The 18411-nt window shown below is 48.6% G+C and overlaps 1 protein-coding gene across 1 annotated transcript in view; it reads left to right on the top strand.

The window, feature by feature from the left end:
• ARHGEF9 (Cdc42 guanine nucleotide exchange factor 9) overlaps positions 1 to 15061 on the top strand; it is a 155998-nt gene extending 140937 nt beyond the window's left edge. Inside the window, exons 9-11 of the mRNA XM_017737504.1 lie at positions 3692 to 3935; positions 4596 to 4664; positions 14811 to 15061. Coding sequence (XP_017592993.1) covers positions 3692 to 3935; positions 4596 to 4664; positions 14811 to 14992 — 495 coding nt within the window. The 3' untranslated portion in view covers positions 14993 to 15061. The remainder of the gene's footprint in view (positions 1 to 3691; positions 3936 to 4595; positions 4665 to 14810) is intronic.
• Positions 15062 to 18411: the final 3350 nt, after the last annotated feature.

Raw genomic sequence — 18411 nt, 5'->3', positions numbered from 1 at the left:
TTGCCTGTTTTGTCTGTTCTAGGGTTTAACTACTCTTCTAGATAGAAACATTTTTTCCCCAAGATTCTAATCCTGTTCCCCCTTGTGGTAAATTAAGCCAAGGCACAATCAAAATGGGGAATAATTGGTCACCAGCCTCCTTAGAAGAGGAGCAGCTTTCACATACTGGAATACCAACAGCACATTCCTTTTTAGTCATGGCCTTTCTAGATAAAACAGCTCCATTTCTTTGGCCTTTCCCCACTGATAAGGTTTTGAGAGACTTTTTTTGGGTTTTTATTTTTATATTTTCTTGCTCTTGCCTGATTTAACTACAAGAAATAATCTCGTGTGACATTCAGAACTGGCCAGTGCAAAGTAGCCGATGGTCACCCTGGCTGAGCCACGGGCAGGATAATAAACAGTTCCACATGAACCGAGCCAGCATGTGAACAAAGCTATATCCTAGAGGTTGATAATTTCTTCCTAATTCTCTCATTTATCCCTGGGATAACCAGGAGCAGGAGCAGCAGCTGCCATTCCTGTCCCCCACAAAGCCAGAGCTCCTCTCAGCAGCGTGGCTGCTTCTGTAGCAGACAGATCTCCATTTTTGTGCACAGATCTGCTTTGTCCTCCTGCCATGCTGTACTTACACCAGGCTGGTGGAACAAGCCATTTGCCTCCTCAGCCTCACAGCTGCTTTCCTTTATCTCATGTTTGCTTTGACTCCACTGGGAGAAAAGCTAGAACTGTGCTGGACAAAGCGAGGATCAACAGGTTCATGTCTGAGCACTGCTGCTGCACCTGGCAGAGAGCACACAAGCAGCATCTCTTCTGTGTGCTCTCTCAATTTCTATCCTCTTGTCCACGTGCATAAAAAGCTCCTTAAAACAAGGGTTTGGCCTTGTTTGCTGTCTCTCCTGTAGGCCAGATGAATACCTGCATTTTATTGAGCTCAATTACAGTTCCAGGCGTTTGAAGAGGGCCATGCTTCGCTAAGGAGCTAAGTGGTGTCTGTTATTCTTTAAAAGCTGTATAAAATATCCACAGATCAAATAATTATTATGCTTCCCATATTATGGGTGTTAAAATTGAGTCAGTTGGGAAATAATACCCATTCACTGCGTGTTGACAAGAAGAACAGAGAATGATAATAGGAAATGCTGAGCCCATTAGAAGTAAAATTATCCAGTTACAGTTGTTAATCTGCTCTGTGGACTGAACTTTCTGGAACCAGGTGTGGACGAAGTCCTCCATGTCCAGGCATGTGCTACCCATGAGGTGTTTGTGTGCTCTGCCACTCTGTGGGGAATAAAGGGTCTCTTAGAAATTCAGGGTACCAGTGTAGAGTTCATGGCCAACAGTGGTCCTTCCTTTGAAGGAAAGCATTGGGAGAAAAGATGATGCATTTCTTCTAGAGCCATTGTGGAATTTCCTTCTCCAGATGGCAGTGAAGTGACAGACAGGAGCTTTGTGCTGTTGTCTTTCCCTTGCTCAGCTCAAGGCCAAACTGCAACGTTTCCTCCTCTGCAGCTGAGCTGCTGCTTCCTCACTCCTGCATTTCACCAGCAGTAACCTGTGGGGCTGTTTGATCTCCAGAGGCACTTGCAGGATTCCATTATGTCCTCGCTGCTCCTTCAGTCACTCCTGGGCAATGCCTTTATCTTCACATCCAATACTCAGCAGCTCAGGACCCTCAGAGCCTGGCCGGAGACAGCGGCAGCTTCTGCTGCATCCCAGGAGGGCAAATGTGTGGAGCAGCTCAGTCAGGCACGTCCAAACCCATGGATTGTCCTCTGGAAGCACAAGGCTGGTAAAGCATTCACTTGGCAGTCACTATTAAAAATAGCTCATAGTGTTTTCTGAATCAAAATCGGAGAGATAAGAGGGGGAAAATGTATTTAGTGTGTGTGAGGAAAGAGGCAGTGCACAGAGCCTGGGATTTTCAGAGCTTGTGATTATTGATTCTTATAGTACCTTTATGAACAAATCTCTCCACAATCATGGAAATTGCCTGGAAAAGTCCATTGGATCCATCCTCACGGGCCCATGGTCTGATGGGGTTGGTTCTGGAAGTTCTCAGCAGCAGTGGGAAGGGGAGTGGCTGCTGTGCAGCTGATTTAAGGAGCACATCTTTGTCCCTGTGAGATTTGGTATCAGGTTTTTTTGAGAACGTGGTGGAGATAAATGTTCTCTCTGAGAACAAGCCCCAGACTCCCATTAAACACCGTGTGTGGTATCGAGCTGATTGATCAGGCTCCGCGTGGCTCTTGCAGCCTTTCCACAGCACCGAGGGAAAGAAGCAATTTCCTAAGTTAGGACGAAACTGAAAAGATTTTCTGTTGCCTATTCAGCCTGAAATACCTTTTTCTTGTGTTTTGGACAGCATCACTATTTCAAGCCTACACCAGAGGAAGGTTTTTGTATGAGGTATTTGCTAATGGAGTTTCCCCCACCCACCCAGAGCATTCTAGATGAAGGAGTCAGGATTTAAAGCCTGTGAGCTTCTGGCCAGTCTTGTGATAGTTCATACTGTGTGGCAGATCCATGAGCAAGTTTGCTAAATCATTATGATGTAGAGTTTATTTTCCAAGATTAATTTGTTTAAAATAATACCTACTGCTTATCTTGAAAAAGCCTCACTGCTAAATATTATTTCAATAAATAAGTGCTGTACCTTGCCTTCATTTTTCCTCTTAAATGAATCCTGTGACATAGCATTTATCTTTAGGGCACTCTGAAAAATCCAAAGGTATTTAGGTTAAATTGATTTAATATACCTAAATATTGCTTTTGAGAGTGGTTAGAGGAAGGAAATCTTGGTTGTGTGTTGCTGAATTTGGTTTTTAATCTATTGAATCACTTTGTGTGGCCATGACTAGAGAATTAAAATTGTTTTCTGATGATCATCTTGTGTTACCTGAGATAACAGGCACAGAGATGTGGGGCCAATGGGGAATTTGCTTTTCCCTTCCCAACGCAGAGAAATGAGCTGTTGCTGAACAACAGGGAATAACCAACTGAGAAGGGAGATGAGCACGAACAGGTTTGGTTGAAAAGGTTATAAATATCAAGGAGAGAAAAAGAAAAACAAGCTGGATCAAGAGGTTAAATCCCGGGTGGAATGAGACAGAGGTAGGTCAGGGGTGCTTTGAGCTGAGAATCAGGGTGGTTTCTCACCAGTGAGCTGTGTGTGAGTGGGACAAGGGGCAGAGACCAGTCCCTCCTGGGTGTGCGAATGTGTGTGGAAAACAGAGCTGCACTGGGCATTCTGTGCTGCCACACCAGTAATGGCTCCCCAGCCTGCTCAGCCCCACAGGGATCCCTCAGGCCAGCAGCCTGTGCCTTGCAGTTCTCACCCTGTGGAGCAGAACCTCCCATGTGGAAATGCTGGAACATGTCACCTGCTCCGAGACATTTCTTCGTGCCTACAAACTGAATTTTGCAGCTCAAGGGTGTGTGTTTCGTTCCTCTCTGCCCATGGTCTGCCCTGTTTGGCCAGCAGGAGAGGTGTTCACAGCAGGCAGGGCTGGAAGGATCTGACCAGGTTTCACCATCACTTCTTTGTTCCCCTCAGCTCTCCCAGGAATTGAAGGATCTGACCAGGTTTCACCATCCCTTCTTTCTTTTCCTCAGCTCTCCCAGGAATTCCCTGCTGAGCTCAGGCTCCATAAGGTCTCACCATGAACCCTGTCTCCTTTTCCCTCTGTAGGATCTGATCCGAAGGGATATCCTGTATTACAAAGGACGCATAGACATGGATAAATATGAAGTGGTGGATATAGAAGATGGGAGAGATGATGACTTCAATGTCAGCATGAAGAATGCCTTCAAACTGCATAACAAGGAGACTGAGGAAATGCACTTATTCTTTGCCAAGAAACTGGAGGAGAAGTTACGATGGCTTAGAGCTTTCAGAGAAGAAAGGAAGATGGTAAAAGAAGATGAAAAGATAGGTGAGGAATGTGGAAATGAATCTGAAAGGAGGTTGTTGGTAGTGTTTAATTTAGCCCCAATGGGTGGAGGAGCCCACATTTTCTTTGTGGTAGAATTACAGTTCAACCCTGGTGAAATGGCCCTGGTTGCTCTGCTGGTCACAAATAGGTCTCCTTCCAGCTCAGTTACTGGTTTTTTTGGCCCTCAATAAACAAATTCTGCCCATAGCTTCAAGCCTGGACCTCCGTGGGTGTGTGGGAGAGGGAAGTCTTTGGCCATCTGCCCTCAGGGTCTCCTGGCTGCATCCTCCTGCTCAGGTTAAGGATGTCTCATGCAGAGGGGAGGCAGCAAAGTCAGTGTCAGCCCTTCCCTTGCGCCAGCCCTCAAATTGACTGTGACCAGCGTCAGTCCAGGCTCAGTTTGCTGCTCAGCTCTAAAGCCCTGGGCATATTTATGACACTGCATAAATAAAAATGGGTCTAATCTTACTTTTCATCCAGCCCCTGCACAAGTGAGATTAGAAAGAAGCCAAGGAGGAGTTGCTTTCCGGTAGAATCCCTGCCCACACACCCCCAGAGCATTCCGTGTTTGCAAACAGAGCAGAGCATCCCCCTCCCCAAAGGGAAACGAGGCTTTGTGAGCAACCTTCTGAATTGTGTTTGCCGTGTTCCCTTTTCCAGGCTTTGAAATTTCTGAGAATCAAAAGCGGCAAGCGGCAATGACAGTAAAGAAAGTCAGTAAGCAAAAAGGTAACCGGCAACACGCTCTGTGCCTGGTGATGTGAGGGTGGAGCGGGCTGGGCTGAATCCTGCTGGGTTAGGATCCAGCGTCCCCTCAACTTCCCCCTCCCTTCTCTTTTTATATCAAATACCGTTTGTGCTTTGTATCCTTTCTTAATGTATCTGTGGGCCAAATTAATCTCTGGTCGAAGGTGGTTGAAAGCCAGTGGAACTGCACCAGAGATGAATTTGATCTCGTGTCTCCAGTCTGATGTCCAGAAGCTGTCCCTGGGGGCAGAAATCTATCTATCTCAGTTGTTTATCTCAGGCTGAAATGGGAGTGAGTGCGGAGGTGTGTAGAGGTTCTGCTAATTCCCAAAGTCTCCCATTAGCAAAAAAAAAAAAAAAAAAAAAAAAAAAAAAATTGCTAAAATGCTGGAACTGGGGAGGGAGTACCCCCCTTTCCTGCTGCTGGAAAGGGACACTCTTGTTTCCTGGGGCTGCCTGTAATTTTTTAAAGACAGCACAGTAGCATCAACTCTAGAAAATAAAGTATTTTAGTCAAGACGTTGTACCTCTGGAATGTCAGATTCATTTCCCTGGCCAGGCAGGCTGCAGCCAGCTGATCAATGCCATGCCTGGTGTTAGGCAGAGTCTCCACCGGCCAAACCAGCGGTAATTCTCTCTCGCAATAACTCTTGCAGCTACAGGTTTGGAAATACTCAACACAGAGGGAAGGTCAGAGAGGTCATTTCTCAAGTTCTCCAAAGCTTCACACAGTCATGGATGTACTGATTTGTTACCAAAGTTCCATAGCACAAGTAGGCCTACAAGTGGGTTTTGAGAGAGCTCCTCAAGGCTTGGCTCAGGTCAGGTGCAGGCAGGTTGGTCCCTGCTCTGTGCAGGTGTTTTGGGGGGGGGTTTTGCAGAAGTTGAAGGAGCTCTTTGCTTTCTGCCTCACCTGTGTGTTGTCTACTGGCTTTGCTGGTCCAGGAGTGGTTTGCCAGGCCAGCTGTGAACTCCTTGGTTTGCTGTGTCTCTCCATTGTCATCAGTCTTCTCCTCTCTACTGACTTCTTCCGTTGTCTCCTAAGATGTTCTCTAAAAACTCTCCTGGCCAGATGTCCTAAGCTCAGAGTGTGCACACCCAAAGCAGGCCCAGGTGTCTCACACTGTCCCTGTGCCCCTGCCACAGCCCCTCAGCACCTGCATGTCTGTCCCTCAGCACGGGAGCATCCACAGGGCTTGTGGCGACTGCACAATGAGAGAGCCTGACTTGCATGACTGCCGTGACAAAGCCAGGTTAAATTATTGCTAGCTGTTCCGTTAATTCTATTATTAATTAATATAGGTATTAATTAATAATTGTACTGTTCAGCCAGTGAGTGACACGGTTCAGAGGTGCCTGAGCATGCCTGCCAGTATCCCCACGTAAATCACTGGACTTGCATCCTGACAAATACAGTCTGCCTGACAGGACTTATGTCTTACACAGCAATTGCTCTCTGTCTGCTCTCTTTGTCTTTCTCTCTCTTTCTCTCTGAGATGAAAAAGGAGGGGTTGTTATCTTGGGCTTCTCGGACTATGAAATTCATTAGCTCCTAAAACAGCAGTCAGCATTTCTTTGGTGAAGAATGAGCTTAGGCTGTGGCACTGGCAGTTCTTTTTACGGGATTAAGTCCTCGAGCCAGACAGAAGTTCAGTCACCCCCCAGCACTGAGTTAAGCACAGCCTGGTTGGTTTTAGGACGTGAAATCTGAGAAACAACAAATAGGGTCATGAAAACAGTAGCTCTGTGTGCTTTGCCCTATGCTGTGGTGACCATAGCCCAGTCTCAGGTTGATTAAATTAAGTATTGACACTGAAAACTCTTAGTTTTGTTACTCTGTGGTTTGTCTTCTGCCCAAGACCCAACGAGAGGTGCGAGGCTGCCGGAGCAGGGAGCTGCTGGCGCTGCTCAGAAGAGGGAGGTAGGAGGAAACTCCTGAGAGCTGGCTTTTAGTGACTGATTTTTTTAATCTTGCCGTATGCATTTTACAGATATTGACAACATTTCATTTTGCCAAGACCTTGGCAGGCACTTGGGGCTGCAGGTGTGCCCGTGCCAGCGGCTGCTGCTGCCTCTGCCCTCCCACAGCACCACAGGAGCGCTGGAAAGGGCTTGGAGCTGCTTTTGGAGCATCAGTTATACCTGAAAAGCAGGGAAGCCCTTCAGAAGGAGGACCAGGTCACTGTATTCGATAGGAGTATTTATTTATTTAAATGCAGGCTTTGCAGGATGGTCTCAGTGGCTGCAGCAGGCCTTGACAGCTCAGCTGCTCAAGGTGCTGCCAGCCTGGCTCCCGTGTCACAGGATGCCTATTACAGACTTGTTCCTAGATTATCTCACTTGTTCCCTCCACCTCTTAAATGGGAAGCCATGGTAATTCCCCTGTCACAGAACACTTAAGGAAGAGAGAAAAGCCATGAAGGAGGTGAAATGGAAAATGCAATCAACTTTGTTAGAGGTGAAGCAGAAAAACATTTTTCAAATAGTATAAAGTGCTGCTTATTTCATGCACTGTTGTACCACACCTCCCAGAAGTATTGCTCTGGAGGTGGCTGGCATGTGTTTGAAAAGGAGGCATTTAAACCTCTGCTGGCTGCAGCAGGAGAGGGGGAGAGCAGCTGAGAGCAGCAGAGGAAACCTTAAAACTCTGCTTTTTAAACTAGCAGGACCTTTATCCAGGTGATTAAGTGAGACCACGCTCTGAGTGTTCTGAGGAGTGCTTGCTCCCCAGCTGAGGGTCCCGTGTGGGGCAGCAGCCCCCTCCTGGCTCTCAGCAATGTGTGCAGGGCCAGGCTCCCTGCCACACCCAGTTAATGATGTCCAGTGTCCCAGGATTTGCACTCCTTTTTGGATTGGGCAGAACGTAATGATAGTGGACCAGGTGCCTTAAGACAGCACTAAACCAATTTTTGGCCTTCTTTAAGTCCATTAGACATCCAGTAAATGGGCAGTGCTGGCTCTGTGCCCCACTGACAGAGGGAAAAGGGCTGCTTGCTGCTGGTTGCCCTTTGCATGGGTTGGTCAAGATTTTGCCTCTTGGCCGCTGCCCTTTGGCTTCCTCCAGTGTCCGTGTGGGAACTGGGAATGGAATTCAGTCTGGTGTCTCCTAGGAGGAGTGAAATAACAAGAGAAATTTGTTTGTCTTGACTTAGAAAAACAACAGAAACCCTTCCCTGCAGCCCTTTGCAGGCAGGAGAGCAGGTTCTGCGCAGAGCCCGGGTCCCACGGCGGGACAGGGCAGGGGAAGGGTGGCACTGGCCTCTTCTGACCGTGCTGGTCACTGACTAAAGGCGTGGGAACTGCTCTAAAGTTGCCTTGAAAACGGATCCCTTGTGGATCTCCAGTCCATCCTTAATGTAGACAAAGGTTAATCCAGGGTCATTTTTCCATTTCTAAGCATTTGAAAACAGAAGGCTCGTGGCGTGCCTCTCTGCATGAGGGGCCTCTGTTCCCTGGCCACTCGCGATCCCCCCTGCAAGGATTGGTGTTTGCAGCCTGAAGGAACACTCAGTTACCTCTCTGATCCCCCACCTCTGGCCCCTTGCAGGACAGCCTGTCCACAGAAGGAATATTTGTTCATATTCCTAGGAGCTGCCAGCCAGTGGTGCCAGGGAATTAGAGGTCCTTCCAGGAAGGAGACTCCATTCTTGCAGCACCGTTTCCTACTTTTGGAAAGGGAAATGTCTGTTCACATTTAAAGAAGGGACCTTAGTGTGAGCTGGGGGTGTTCCCCACCCCAGGAGACCCCCACACTGTATGTGGCTCCTCTCCGTGCCCTGTGCAAGCTTCCCCCCAGGAGATGCCTGAGCCCTGCCAAGTTTTTAGGATGAGGGAAGCAGAGATTCAGCCGGCATCACCTGAGGAAGATGCGATCACTAAACCTGCCCGTGAACACTCAGCCATGCAAACCCAGCAGGGGTTAAATCATCAGCCAGCACGAGCTGCCTTGGCCTGTCACCAAACACCCTCTGAATCACTGGATTTTCCTGTTAATTTATTCCTTTCTGATCACTTGAGCTCACAGCCAACTATGTCATAAAAACCCTGACCCAGACATGCAACAGCTTCTCTGGCTTCCCCCACTTCTGCACTTGAGGCTCTCCCAGCACCTCAGCCCGGCAGAGCTGGGCAGGACAGGGCTGACCGGGGGTGCTCGGTCCTTCCCGTGGTTCTCCCGGCTGTTTAATCCTCTTTTATTGCATCTTCTTTGCTGACAAGATTGACGTGGCCCTGCCGTGTTTCCCCAGCTATTCACACGTGTAGGCACAGCCTCGGGGGATTGCAGGAGCCTGAGCAACCACAGCCCAACTGCTTCAAAACAAAGAGGGGCATTTGCATTTTCGGATAATCAGGGTCACTTCCCTTTTTTTCACAGCGCAGGAGGTGGAAGGATGGAGCTGATCGTGTTGTCCGTGGTATTTCCCCACAGATTCAGGGCAAGCACAGAGTTTACCCCATTTCTTGTAAAATCCAGACCCTTACCAGCGCTTCGTGCTGTGGGTCCACGAGCACCATCGCACTGATGGCATCAGGAATCCAGCTGGAGCCCTCAGGATCCTCCAGGAACCAGTCAGATCTACATGCTAAGGCAAAGCAGGAATAAATTCTTACCTCTGAGGATGGTAGTGGTGAGATTTGCTGAGCAAATCCCCCAGGGCAGTTTTTTGGTGAGATGTTAATGCCCCTCGTGGGAAGAGCCAGGGTGTTGACATCGATGATGTGTTGGGATTCCCACTGAAATAAGTTTGTGAGCCCAGATACTCCTACACCTTGAGTTTGGTGAGGGGGTTTAGGTCAGACTTCATTCCAGGGCTGAACTGGTCCCTTCCCATCAGTGAAACCCACGGAGTGATCTGTGCTCAGCCTGCAGGGTGCTGGAGGAGAGGGAGGCTCTACAAACACAGGATAGCAGGAGTTAGTTTTCACCTGGCTCTGATGGATAAAGCCCCAGTATCATTTATTCCATCTTGCCTCGATTAGCTTTTCTTATCACACGAGGAATCATTATCTTAATGTCTGGTCTAATGACATCAGGCTGCGGTAGCAGACTTGATAAATAGACTCCAGAGGCTCGGGTTAGCTCAGTGTGTGTAGGTAGATGTTGTGGTTGTCTGGGGAACATCAGGACATGAGATGATTGTTTCCTCCTGCATTTCTCAAGCTGCAGCCAGCCCTCTCCCTCCTAAACAGAGAAGGGAGGCTCGTGGTTAGAAAAGGGAGCTCAGGCATGTTCTCCTCATTGGTACCAGTGAAATCCCTTGGTATGTAAAGAGCCATGGCTGAGGCACCACTGAAATTCCTCTGGAGCTGGGCAAATATGGCAAAGTGAGAGCTGGGTGATTCAGCAGGGAGGTGTAAAGCGAGGAAATCCAGCTGGTCAGGCCTGCCTTGGGAGGCAGAGGGTTCCTGTTCTCAGCTCCATCCTCACCTCGGGGACAACCGACTCCGGACACATCGTCCTTTGCCAACCCTACACATGAGCCAGGGAGTCGTGGGGTGGTGCTTTGAGATCCTCTGTTGAAATGTGCTGAAGAGGGCAAAGGGCTGGACCCACCCAGCCAGTTCTGCTCATTTCCTTACCTTAAACTTGTTGCCATGACAGGAGTAATTAACCATACAACAATTAGTGCTCTGGAGGCGTGTCCCTGGCTTCCCCACGTGTGGGGGTTACGGTATTCAGGAGGAAACTGAATTTGTGGGGGTTTTGAGCATTTTCTAAAAGATGCAAGTCGGCTGAGCTGCTGTTGAGCTCTGAGGGAGCTGGAAGGTTCCTTAGGCAGCACTGCTCCCTTTCCTCGGCCAGGGCAGAACTGCCAGCAGCGCTGGCGATGTCATTGTCCCCTCCCCAGCTCTGGCTAATGAGCAGCGTGAACCCTGGACAGCAGCGTGGGGGGAAAAAACCTGGGAAGTAGCTCCTGATCAAAGGATAAGCTAAAATCTCCTAGGTGGAGGATGGAGTAAACAGCTTGTAAGGCAAGTTTCCATGGTTATGTGGAGGAGATGTGCGTGTTCTCCGTGTCTGTGTCGTGTGAGCCCGGGGAGGGGCAGTGTCCTGCTGGATGATCCGTCTGCACGTGTCCCTGTGGATTGCCTGTGAGTTACCAGCATGCTCCCAAACCTTCACGTGCTGCTGAAATCGTGTTGTCACCTCAAAGAGAAGAGACACTTTGGAAAAAAAAAAAAAACCAAACCAAAAAACCCCAAAAAATAAAATCCCAGCCTAGAAGGGGAAAACGAGACAGTTTCAAATCTTTTTTAATTGTTTCTTTCTGAGCTGAGAAATCCAAAAGGCTCCAAGTGACGTTGCCTGGTGCTATAAAAAGACATGATTTCAAGTGACAGCGCAGCATCTCTCACCAGTTTTGTCTAGCCAAATTATGAATCTGGGAATTTTCTTGTTCTCCTCGTGAGCAGCTCTCCCAGCCCCGCCCTGTGAGCGATGCGATCCTCTGTGCAGCTGCAGCCGCGCTGCAGAAGGAAGCACGAACCAGCAGAAGGAGCTCCAGCTCTGCCCATGGGGTGGAGTTGGCTGCTGTGCCTGGAAATCGTTCCTTATCCATCGATTCCTCCCTTTGTGCTTTGAATTCCGCTCGCCACGCAGCCCAAAATTGCCTTGGAAAAGAGCTGTGCTCATTTCTTTCTGGTGAATTGCAGTGGAGTTATGGCTTTGCATATTAAAAAAAAAATATCCCTCAAGAGACAATTTTGCACGATGGCCCCAAGTTCTGATGAGGGAACAAACCACTTCAGAGCAGAACAGAAAAATACCTGCCTGCCAGACTTCTCCCAGAATTGCTCTTTCTCAGGATTTGAAGATGTGCAGATTAGGTGAATCTTCCCCTCCCAGCCCCCACTTTCTGTGTTCCAGAACATGGATATGTCCAAAAAAAAAAAAAGAAAAGTCATTCTTGGGGCACCTCAAGCTATGGCAAAGTGCTGTCTCACAGTTCCACAAGGAAATGCATTCTGGAGTTACCAGAGCACAGAGGCTTTATCTGCATGTCCCACACACGGCGATGGTGCATGTCCTTGACATCCACAGGTTTGATGTTCAGGCCATTGGATAAATGAGAGAAATACGAAACCTTCAGCTGCTTGTGCAGATAGAACCAGCCAGGAGCTTTTGGCATTCATCCAGCCCAGATGTTGATGCCAGTAGCCCAGATGTTGATGCCAGTAGCCCAGATCCACGGGGCCACACGTACAACTATGGGAAGAGCTGCTCTGCTGAGGGAAGGGGCAGGGTGTGCATGGGGGTGTTTCAGGCAAGGACAGACATTTTTCAGGAGTTTTGGGAAAGAACTAAATGGGGTTTGGCAGTGATCTGGCCAGGGGAGTCTGCCCTTTTCCCTTTTGGAGAAGACAGACTGTGGATTCCATTCCTTGCAGTGTAACTCCATCACTGTCAGTAGATATCAGCCAGACTGTCCTTCCTCTATTTCTTCACCTTTCCAAGTGCACAACATTTTGCTGATCCAGGAGGTTTCCTGGCATTTTGTATCATCATTAAAATACATTAGCTCACCCTCCTCAGATTGGTTTAGAGGCAGTAAAGAGCTCAGCCCAGCAAGGCTGGGTGCTCTGCAGCCACAGGATGCCAAAGCCATGGGGCTAAAGCAAGGTGGCTTTAAGGTCTCACAAAGCTAAGAACCATTCCTGTGTCCCCCCCCAGCAGCAGCTTTAGATTCACAGCTCTCCTGTTGTAGAACATGAGTAATTTTGGTGACACAAGGGACTGTTTGCCTTTGAGGTAATTCCTGGTCAGGCTGAGAGCCAAAGCAGATTTATTTCCCAACTCTAGCCATGTAAGGGACCTGTACCAGATCCTCACCTTCCCACAGATCCTAAAATCCCTCACCAGTCTCTGCTGGGAAAATCAGCCGAGGGCTGGTGGCCTCCAGGAGAAGGTTGGCACTCCTGTGTGGGCTCAGGGCTGGAGTTTGCCCTCCAGAGCAGCCTCTCCAGTTGGTGTCACTGGCCACGTGTTGGCCTGCCTGGAGCAGGGCAGCTCGGAGCAGGACAGTGCCAGGAGAAGGGATGGGAGAGGTGGGCAGAGAGGAGCTCAGTGCCCTGCCCTTGTGGGTTTCAGTCACACAGTGACTGAAATTCAAGCTGTTCCTTGGAGTTCTGTGCCAACGAGGGTGGTGCAGACGTTGTGTCACATTTCCTACAGCCACCCCTGCCCAGGTGTGACCCCAGCACAGCTCTGGGGCTGCCCTGGGCTCTGCAGGTGGGAGACAGGAGCTTGGGAACACGGAGTAGAGAACTCATTGATGAGTAGCTATTCCAGCATGCAGGTACAGATCATCCAGAACATCCAGAACATCTCCAGGTCGATCTTTCCAAATAAGTTTGAAATGCTAACCATGAAGAATTCATTAAAGGTTAATGAGTGTGAATTGCAGAGCGGTTTTTGCCCACTGTAAGGAATGATCTTGGTTATTCTCTACAGTGGACAGAGAGCTGCACAAAATACAGTAAAGAAGGAGAAATCAGTTAGAATTACTCAAGACATCTCCATTTGGTCTGAAACTTTTGAGGATTTTCACCCCTGATCGGTAAATTCTGTAGCAAGGAGAAGCGAATCAATTCTCTTCCCTAAAGACACGCCTTAGTTTGTACCCAGAAGAGGCCCTGCCTGCCAAAGCTGTGTGGTGAGCTCTGTGGGTGCCCTCGTGAGGCTTTCCCTGTGTGTCAGTGCCCGTCGTGTGCCGCCGTCCGTGCCCGGCCAGCGCTGGTGTGTCTGTGTGTGGTAGGAGCCGCATTGCTGTGCACACCTTGCTCTGGTACCTGGGTGCTAATCACCGTATTTTGCCTTCTCCAGCACCTTCCCAGCCGAGGATCTCAAAGTGTTTTACAAACATTAATTAATTTAGCTTCACAACCCTCCTGTGAGGTAGGTGGGGGATGCCATCCCGCTGTCCAGATGAGGACACTGAGCTGCTCGGGGACAGTGGCCTCCCTGCTGCGGTTAAAACCCGGGGAGGCGACGGCCCCGAGCCGGCCCTCGCGAAGCCTCGCCCGTCCCGCGGCCCCGCAGAAGGAAGAGCAGTTCTGCATGATCCAGAGATGGCCAGAGCTTACAGCAAGCTGCTCCACAGCCCTGCTCCTCTCTCCTTCCTGCAGTCGTGGTTTCCAGCCGGCCCCGCTGCCCTGAGGCTGAAGGAGGGGTTGTCCCTCGTCAGCGGCGTTGCGGGGAAGGACATCCAGACTGTGTCACTGTGCCCTGTAGGCCACGCTTTGGTGGTGACACACATCCCTTCTGTTCCACTTCAGTCACCCAGAGCCACCCTTTCCACACCATTCTTTACAACAGGTTGCTGAAGCCCCCTCATTCCGTGGGAAAGCTGTAAGGGCAGCATCCCCTCTCCCCGTTCCTGCACAGGAGCTGTGGCTCACCTGTGTGGGAATTAAACACCTCAACCCTAAAAGTGTAGCCTTCCCAGTCCATCCATTGCTGCCAGTTTGGATTGAGCAGAATCAGCCTTTTCTGCGTTGCGTGCAGCCGTTTTGGGCTGAAGCCAGACTGGTGAATTGAGAACAAACCCTATGGAAAAGTCCTAAAGAATGAGTTGCCCTCGGTGTAGGCTCATCCCTGCAGGGTAGGGCTTCTTCCACAGCAGCTCTGCTCCGTTCCGTGCGGGAATCGGAGCGGGGCCGTGCTTGGGGTCGTGCTCGGGGCTGGTCAGCGGGGCATGTTGGGGCAGGGCTTTGTCCAGGGATAGCTGGGAGGGAGGGTGAGCAGGAGCCCGGAGCAGGAGATGTTAAATTGGAGCGGGCGAGCGGCGCGGTCGTCGGCCTCGGTGCGGGCAGGGCCTGGCCCGGCTCTCCTTGCTCACACAGGACTTTTCCATGAGGGCGGGCAGAACTCTGCCCAACAAAAGTAATGGATCCTGTCCCAGTCTTGGAGCCTTGGTGTAGGGAGGCAGCCTCGGAGCCGAGAGGTCAGGCAGGCACCGCGTTCCTGGAGATTGGCCAGCCCTGGCACGTCCTGGCCTGTGGGACCCGGTTATGAAGCGATAAGAAGCGATAAGAAGCGATAAGAAGCAGTAGCATGACGAAGAACGACTATTGACCCAATTTCTCTTTGACTGATCTGTTTCTTTTTCCCCCCAATCATCGATGCAGGTGTGAGCTACTCCAAGTCGGTTCCTCCAGCCTACCCACCACCCCAGGATCCATTAAATCAGGGACAATACATGGTGACAGATGGCATATCCCAGTCCCAGGTCTTCGAGTTCACCGAACCCAGACGCAGCCAGGCACCATTCTGGCAAAACTTCAGCAGGTTAACACCATTCAAAAAATAATACCTAGAGAGATGGAGAATTTTAACTTAAAAGAACTAAAATTTAAAAATAAAAATAAATAAAATTATATTTATAGATGGACCTTTTTTCGGAGAAGCACTGTTGCAACTAAATATATATACATATATATATGTATACACACATTTTAAAAATAATAATATATATACATATATGTATATATATATAGAAGGACCAAAAACTTTTTTTGTTGTTTTTGGGAAGTAATCTGCTACTAGATACTAGGAAGCACCAATGATTTCTAACCATGTGACCTGTTTTATTTTATTTTACTCCATTGGTTGGACATCTCTTCTTTTGGTTTTTTTTTCCTGTTTTCCTTCATTCCCATCCGAGTCGTCATTGGCATCCCAGAATGCTTTCTCGCTTGTGTGACTCCGTCATGGAAGTTCCTCATGGACTACATTGGTGTATATTTTCTTTGATTTTATTTATGGGGGGGGGGTGTTGTTTGTTTTTTGGAGTGCTGGGAGGTCTCTGCTCCCTCTCCCTCCCTCTCTGTCCCTCCCTTGGCTGTCCCCGAGTCCCCACCCCGGGAAGGGCCCGGCCCTGTCCCCGTCCTGCATCCCCTGGTCTGACTCGTGCCTGTCTGGATGTGCTCCCTGTGCTCCCGCTCCGCTGCGCAGTATTTCTCTGGCTTTAACTGTTCTCTCGTGGGCAGGTGAAACCCAGCAGAAGGGCAAGCAGCTATTTAGGAAGTGAGAGATGGGTTTTCCTCAGTTCATTTTTTGCATTTTTTTTAAGCACTTGTCTTTTTCTCAATTCGGGGTGATTTGTTCACACTCCGAGTAAGACTGAGAAAAGAGAATCAGGGGCTTTTCTTCTTTTTGCTTCGTTTTTGTGGGCTTATCTTTGATTTGTTTTCTTTTCAAGCTGAGACACTTGAAAAGCCCACTCCTATCTTTGTTTTCCATGCAAAGATAAAAGCTTAAAAACCCATGGCTTCATGCCTCCATTGCAGAGAGGAAAATTGGCTCCGAGGCTCCGACAAGCGGCCAGTTTTCTGTCTTCAGGAACTAAGGTCCCATCCTTTGGCCACGCTCAGCCTGCACAGCACCACCCTAACGAAGCCCTAATTGCCATTTGCAGGAGCAGTGACCCCAAAAGTGAGGCCCAGAAGTGGCTGCACTCGGTGCCCGCCCCACGCTGGGTCCCCCCGAGCGCTGCCCCGTTAGCAGAAGGATCCTCGCCCCGGTCCCTGGGAGTGCTCACCTGAGGTTGAACCCCGAGCTGCAGAGGAGCTGAGAGCTGCCCTCCTTGCAGGGAGCTGTGGGTGTTGCTGGGCAGTGTGGCCGTGGTTCTGTGCCCCAGTCCCAGCTGGTGCTGGGTCCTGGCAGCCCCCGTGGCTCCCAGCGGGGTCAGCGCAGTGGGTCTGCAGTGATGGATCAGCCCAACCCTCCAGGTGTCTCTTTCTCTCTCTTTTTCTCCCTCTGGAGATTCACAGCTCTATTTTTAAAGACACTTCTTACAATTTCAGCCTTGAGTACATTTGTTTGCAAGTGCAGGAGCTTATGGTTAAGCTTGTAAAACAACCATTGTCAGGAGGAGGATTTTTGTTTTTTCCTAGGGCAAATGAGACTGTTTAACCAGATTTAGAAGATGAACTTGAAATCTTTGCAGAGCTATTCTGCAAGCTCCCTTGAAAATGTGGGATGAAGTGATTGATCACGGTATTTGTCATTTTCTTTGCAATCTGATACACCACATAAGCACCCCAGGACAAAGAGTGTGGAGTTTTTTTTTTTTTTTTTTCTCTTGCCCCTAAGAAATCCAAGTGAATGGGAGGAGCAGAGAGTGTGATTTCATTGTTTCCATGGAGCCTGTTTTATTTCAGGGCATATTGCAAGGGTGGCATTATTTTTATTTAAATCCAAAAAGAATCTCTCTTATACTTTTGAATAATCTAGAAACTATCAATAACCAGCAAAGCCAGATTAGTGTTTTGGAGAGGAGGAGTGGCCCCTCTGTGACAGGCAGCAGCCAAACACCAGGAGTCCCAAATAGGAAGCAACCCAATTTTATATCAGAAATTATTTTTATGCTCTTTTGTATCTTCGCATTTTTATGGCCAGATTTTAATATGGGATACATAGCAAATACTGTTTTGTTTCTTTAACAGAATGGGTGTTTAAAGTAGTGCATGAGATGGGTTCTCGTCAGTTAACTGGAATGTTTTACTCTTTCTGAATGGCTGGAGAGAGGCAGAGAGAGAGAGAGAGAGAGAAAGAGAGAGAGATTCCAAAATGTTGTCAACATGATGAAAATTTCACTTACTCCTTTTGCCTTTTTAATTGCTTAGGGAAAAAAAAAAACAAAAAAAACAACCAACCAAGTAACAAGCACATTAGTTAAGCCTGTTCATTTACTGTTTTGTGCCTCAGAGAGTGAGAATGAGACATCCATAATTTTTATGAGAAGATGCTTCCTAAATATTCAGCACTAGGAAAAAAGAAACACCACCGCCACACCATTATTTGCATCATAAATCAAGATCTGACAAGGCCACTTGTTGGACTCGCAGCTTCTTTGTTAAGTGGGAAGCCCACCCGGGGCAGCGCCGCTCGTGCTGGCGCTGGCACAGCGGCCGCAGGGACGAGGGGCTTGGCTCTCAGGCCTTCAAGAAAGCTCTTCCCCTCCATAAATTGCCAAGGTGCTGCAGGAGATGGAGCATTGGCACAAAGAAGAACCAGCACTGGGTCCCACTTGAGCACCTGCTGGGGCTTTGCCAGCAGGGAGCAGGGCTGGAGCGTGTGTGTGACAGCGCTGGGAGCAGCGCGGATGCAGATGGGGGTGACTTGACTGAGCATCTGATACAGACTTTTCATTCCAATGCCAGACAGGAGGAACCCACTTCCCATTCCATATGCAGAAACAAGAGAGTTGTAACAAACTTACATGTTTACGGTATTTCTCTGGCTGAATCTATATATATATATATATATAAAAATAAAAAGAAACCCTCTTCCCTAGGTAAATGACATGCATTACCCTTAACCTAGACACTAGAACAGAGGATCTAAATTCAAGACTTTCGCCTCCCCACCCTCTCCAAAAAGTCAAACAAGAACCAACCTAGGTGCATCTAACAGTTGTAAATAGAAAATACTACATAGAGAAATATATTTGAAATTTGTTTCAGTTTCTGGATGGGCACCAGCCGTCCATTGCAATGTTATTGATAGTACACTGTGGTGCTTTGGGTTTCTGGTTTTGTTCTCTTTATGCTCTGTCATCTTTTCATTGCAGCTACATTTCAGGGAACATGTATATTTAGTAGCTATTGTAAGTTCTGCATGGCATCACCAAGCTTATTTTTCCTTAAGAAGAAAAGAAGAGTCTGTAGGAGCTTAAAGGCACTATGACGACAGGGACTTGTAGCAGAGAATTAAAAAAAAAAAAAA

The sequence above is a fragment of the Corvus brachyrhynchos genome, unplaced genomic scaffold, assembly GCF_000691975.1.
Source record: "Corvus brachyrhynchos isolate BGI_N302 unplaced genomic scaffold, ASM69197v1 scaffold346, whole genome shotgun sequence".
In the NCBI taxonomy this organism is placed as follows: Eukaryota; Metazoa; Chordata; class Aves; order Passeriformes; family Corvidae; genus Corvus; species Corvus brachyrhynchos.
The sequence above is the reverse complement of the archived record's forward strand: the minus strand, read 5'-3'. Positions and strand labels throughout refer to the sequence as shown.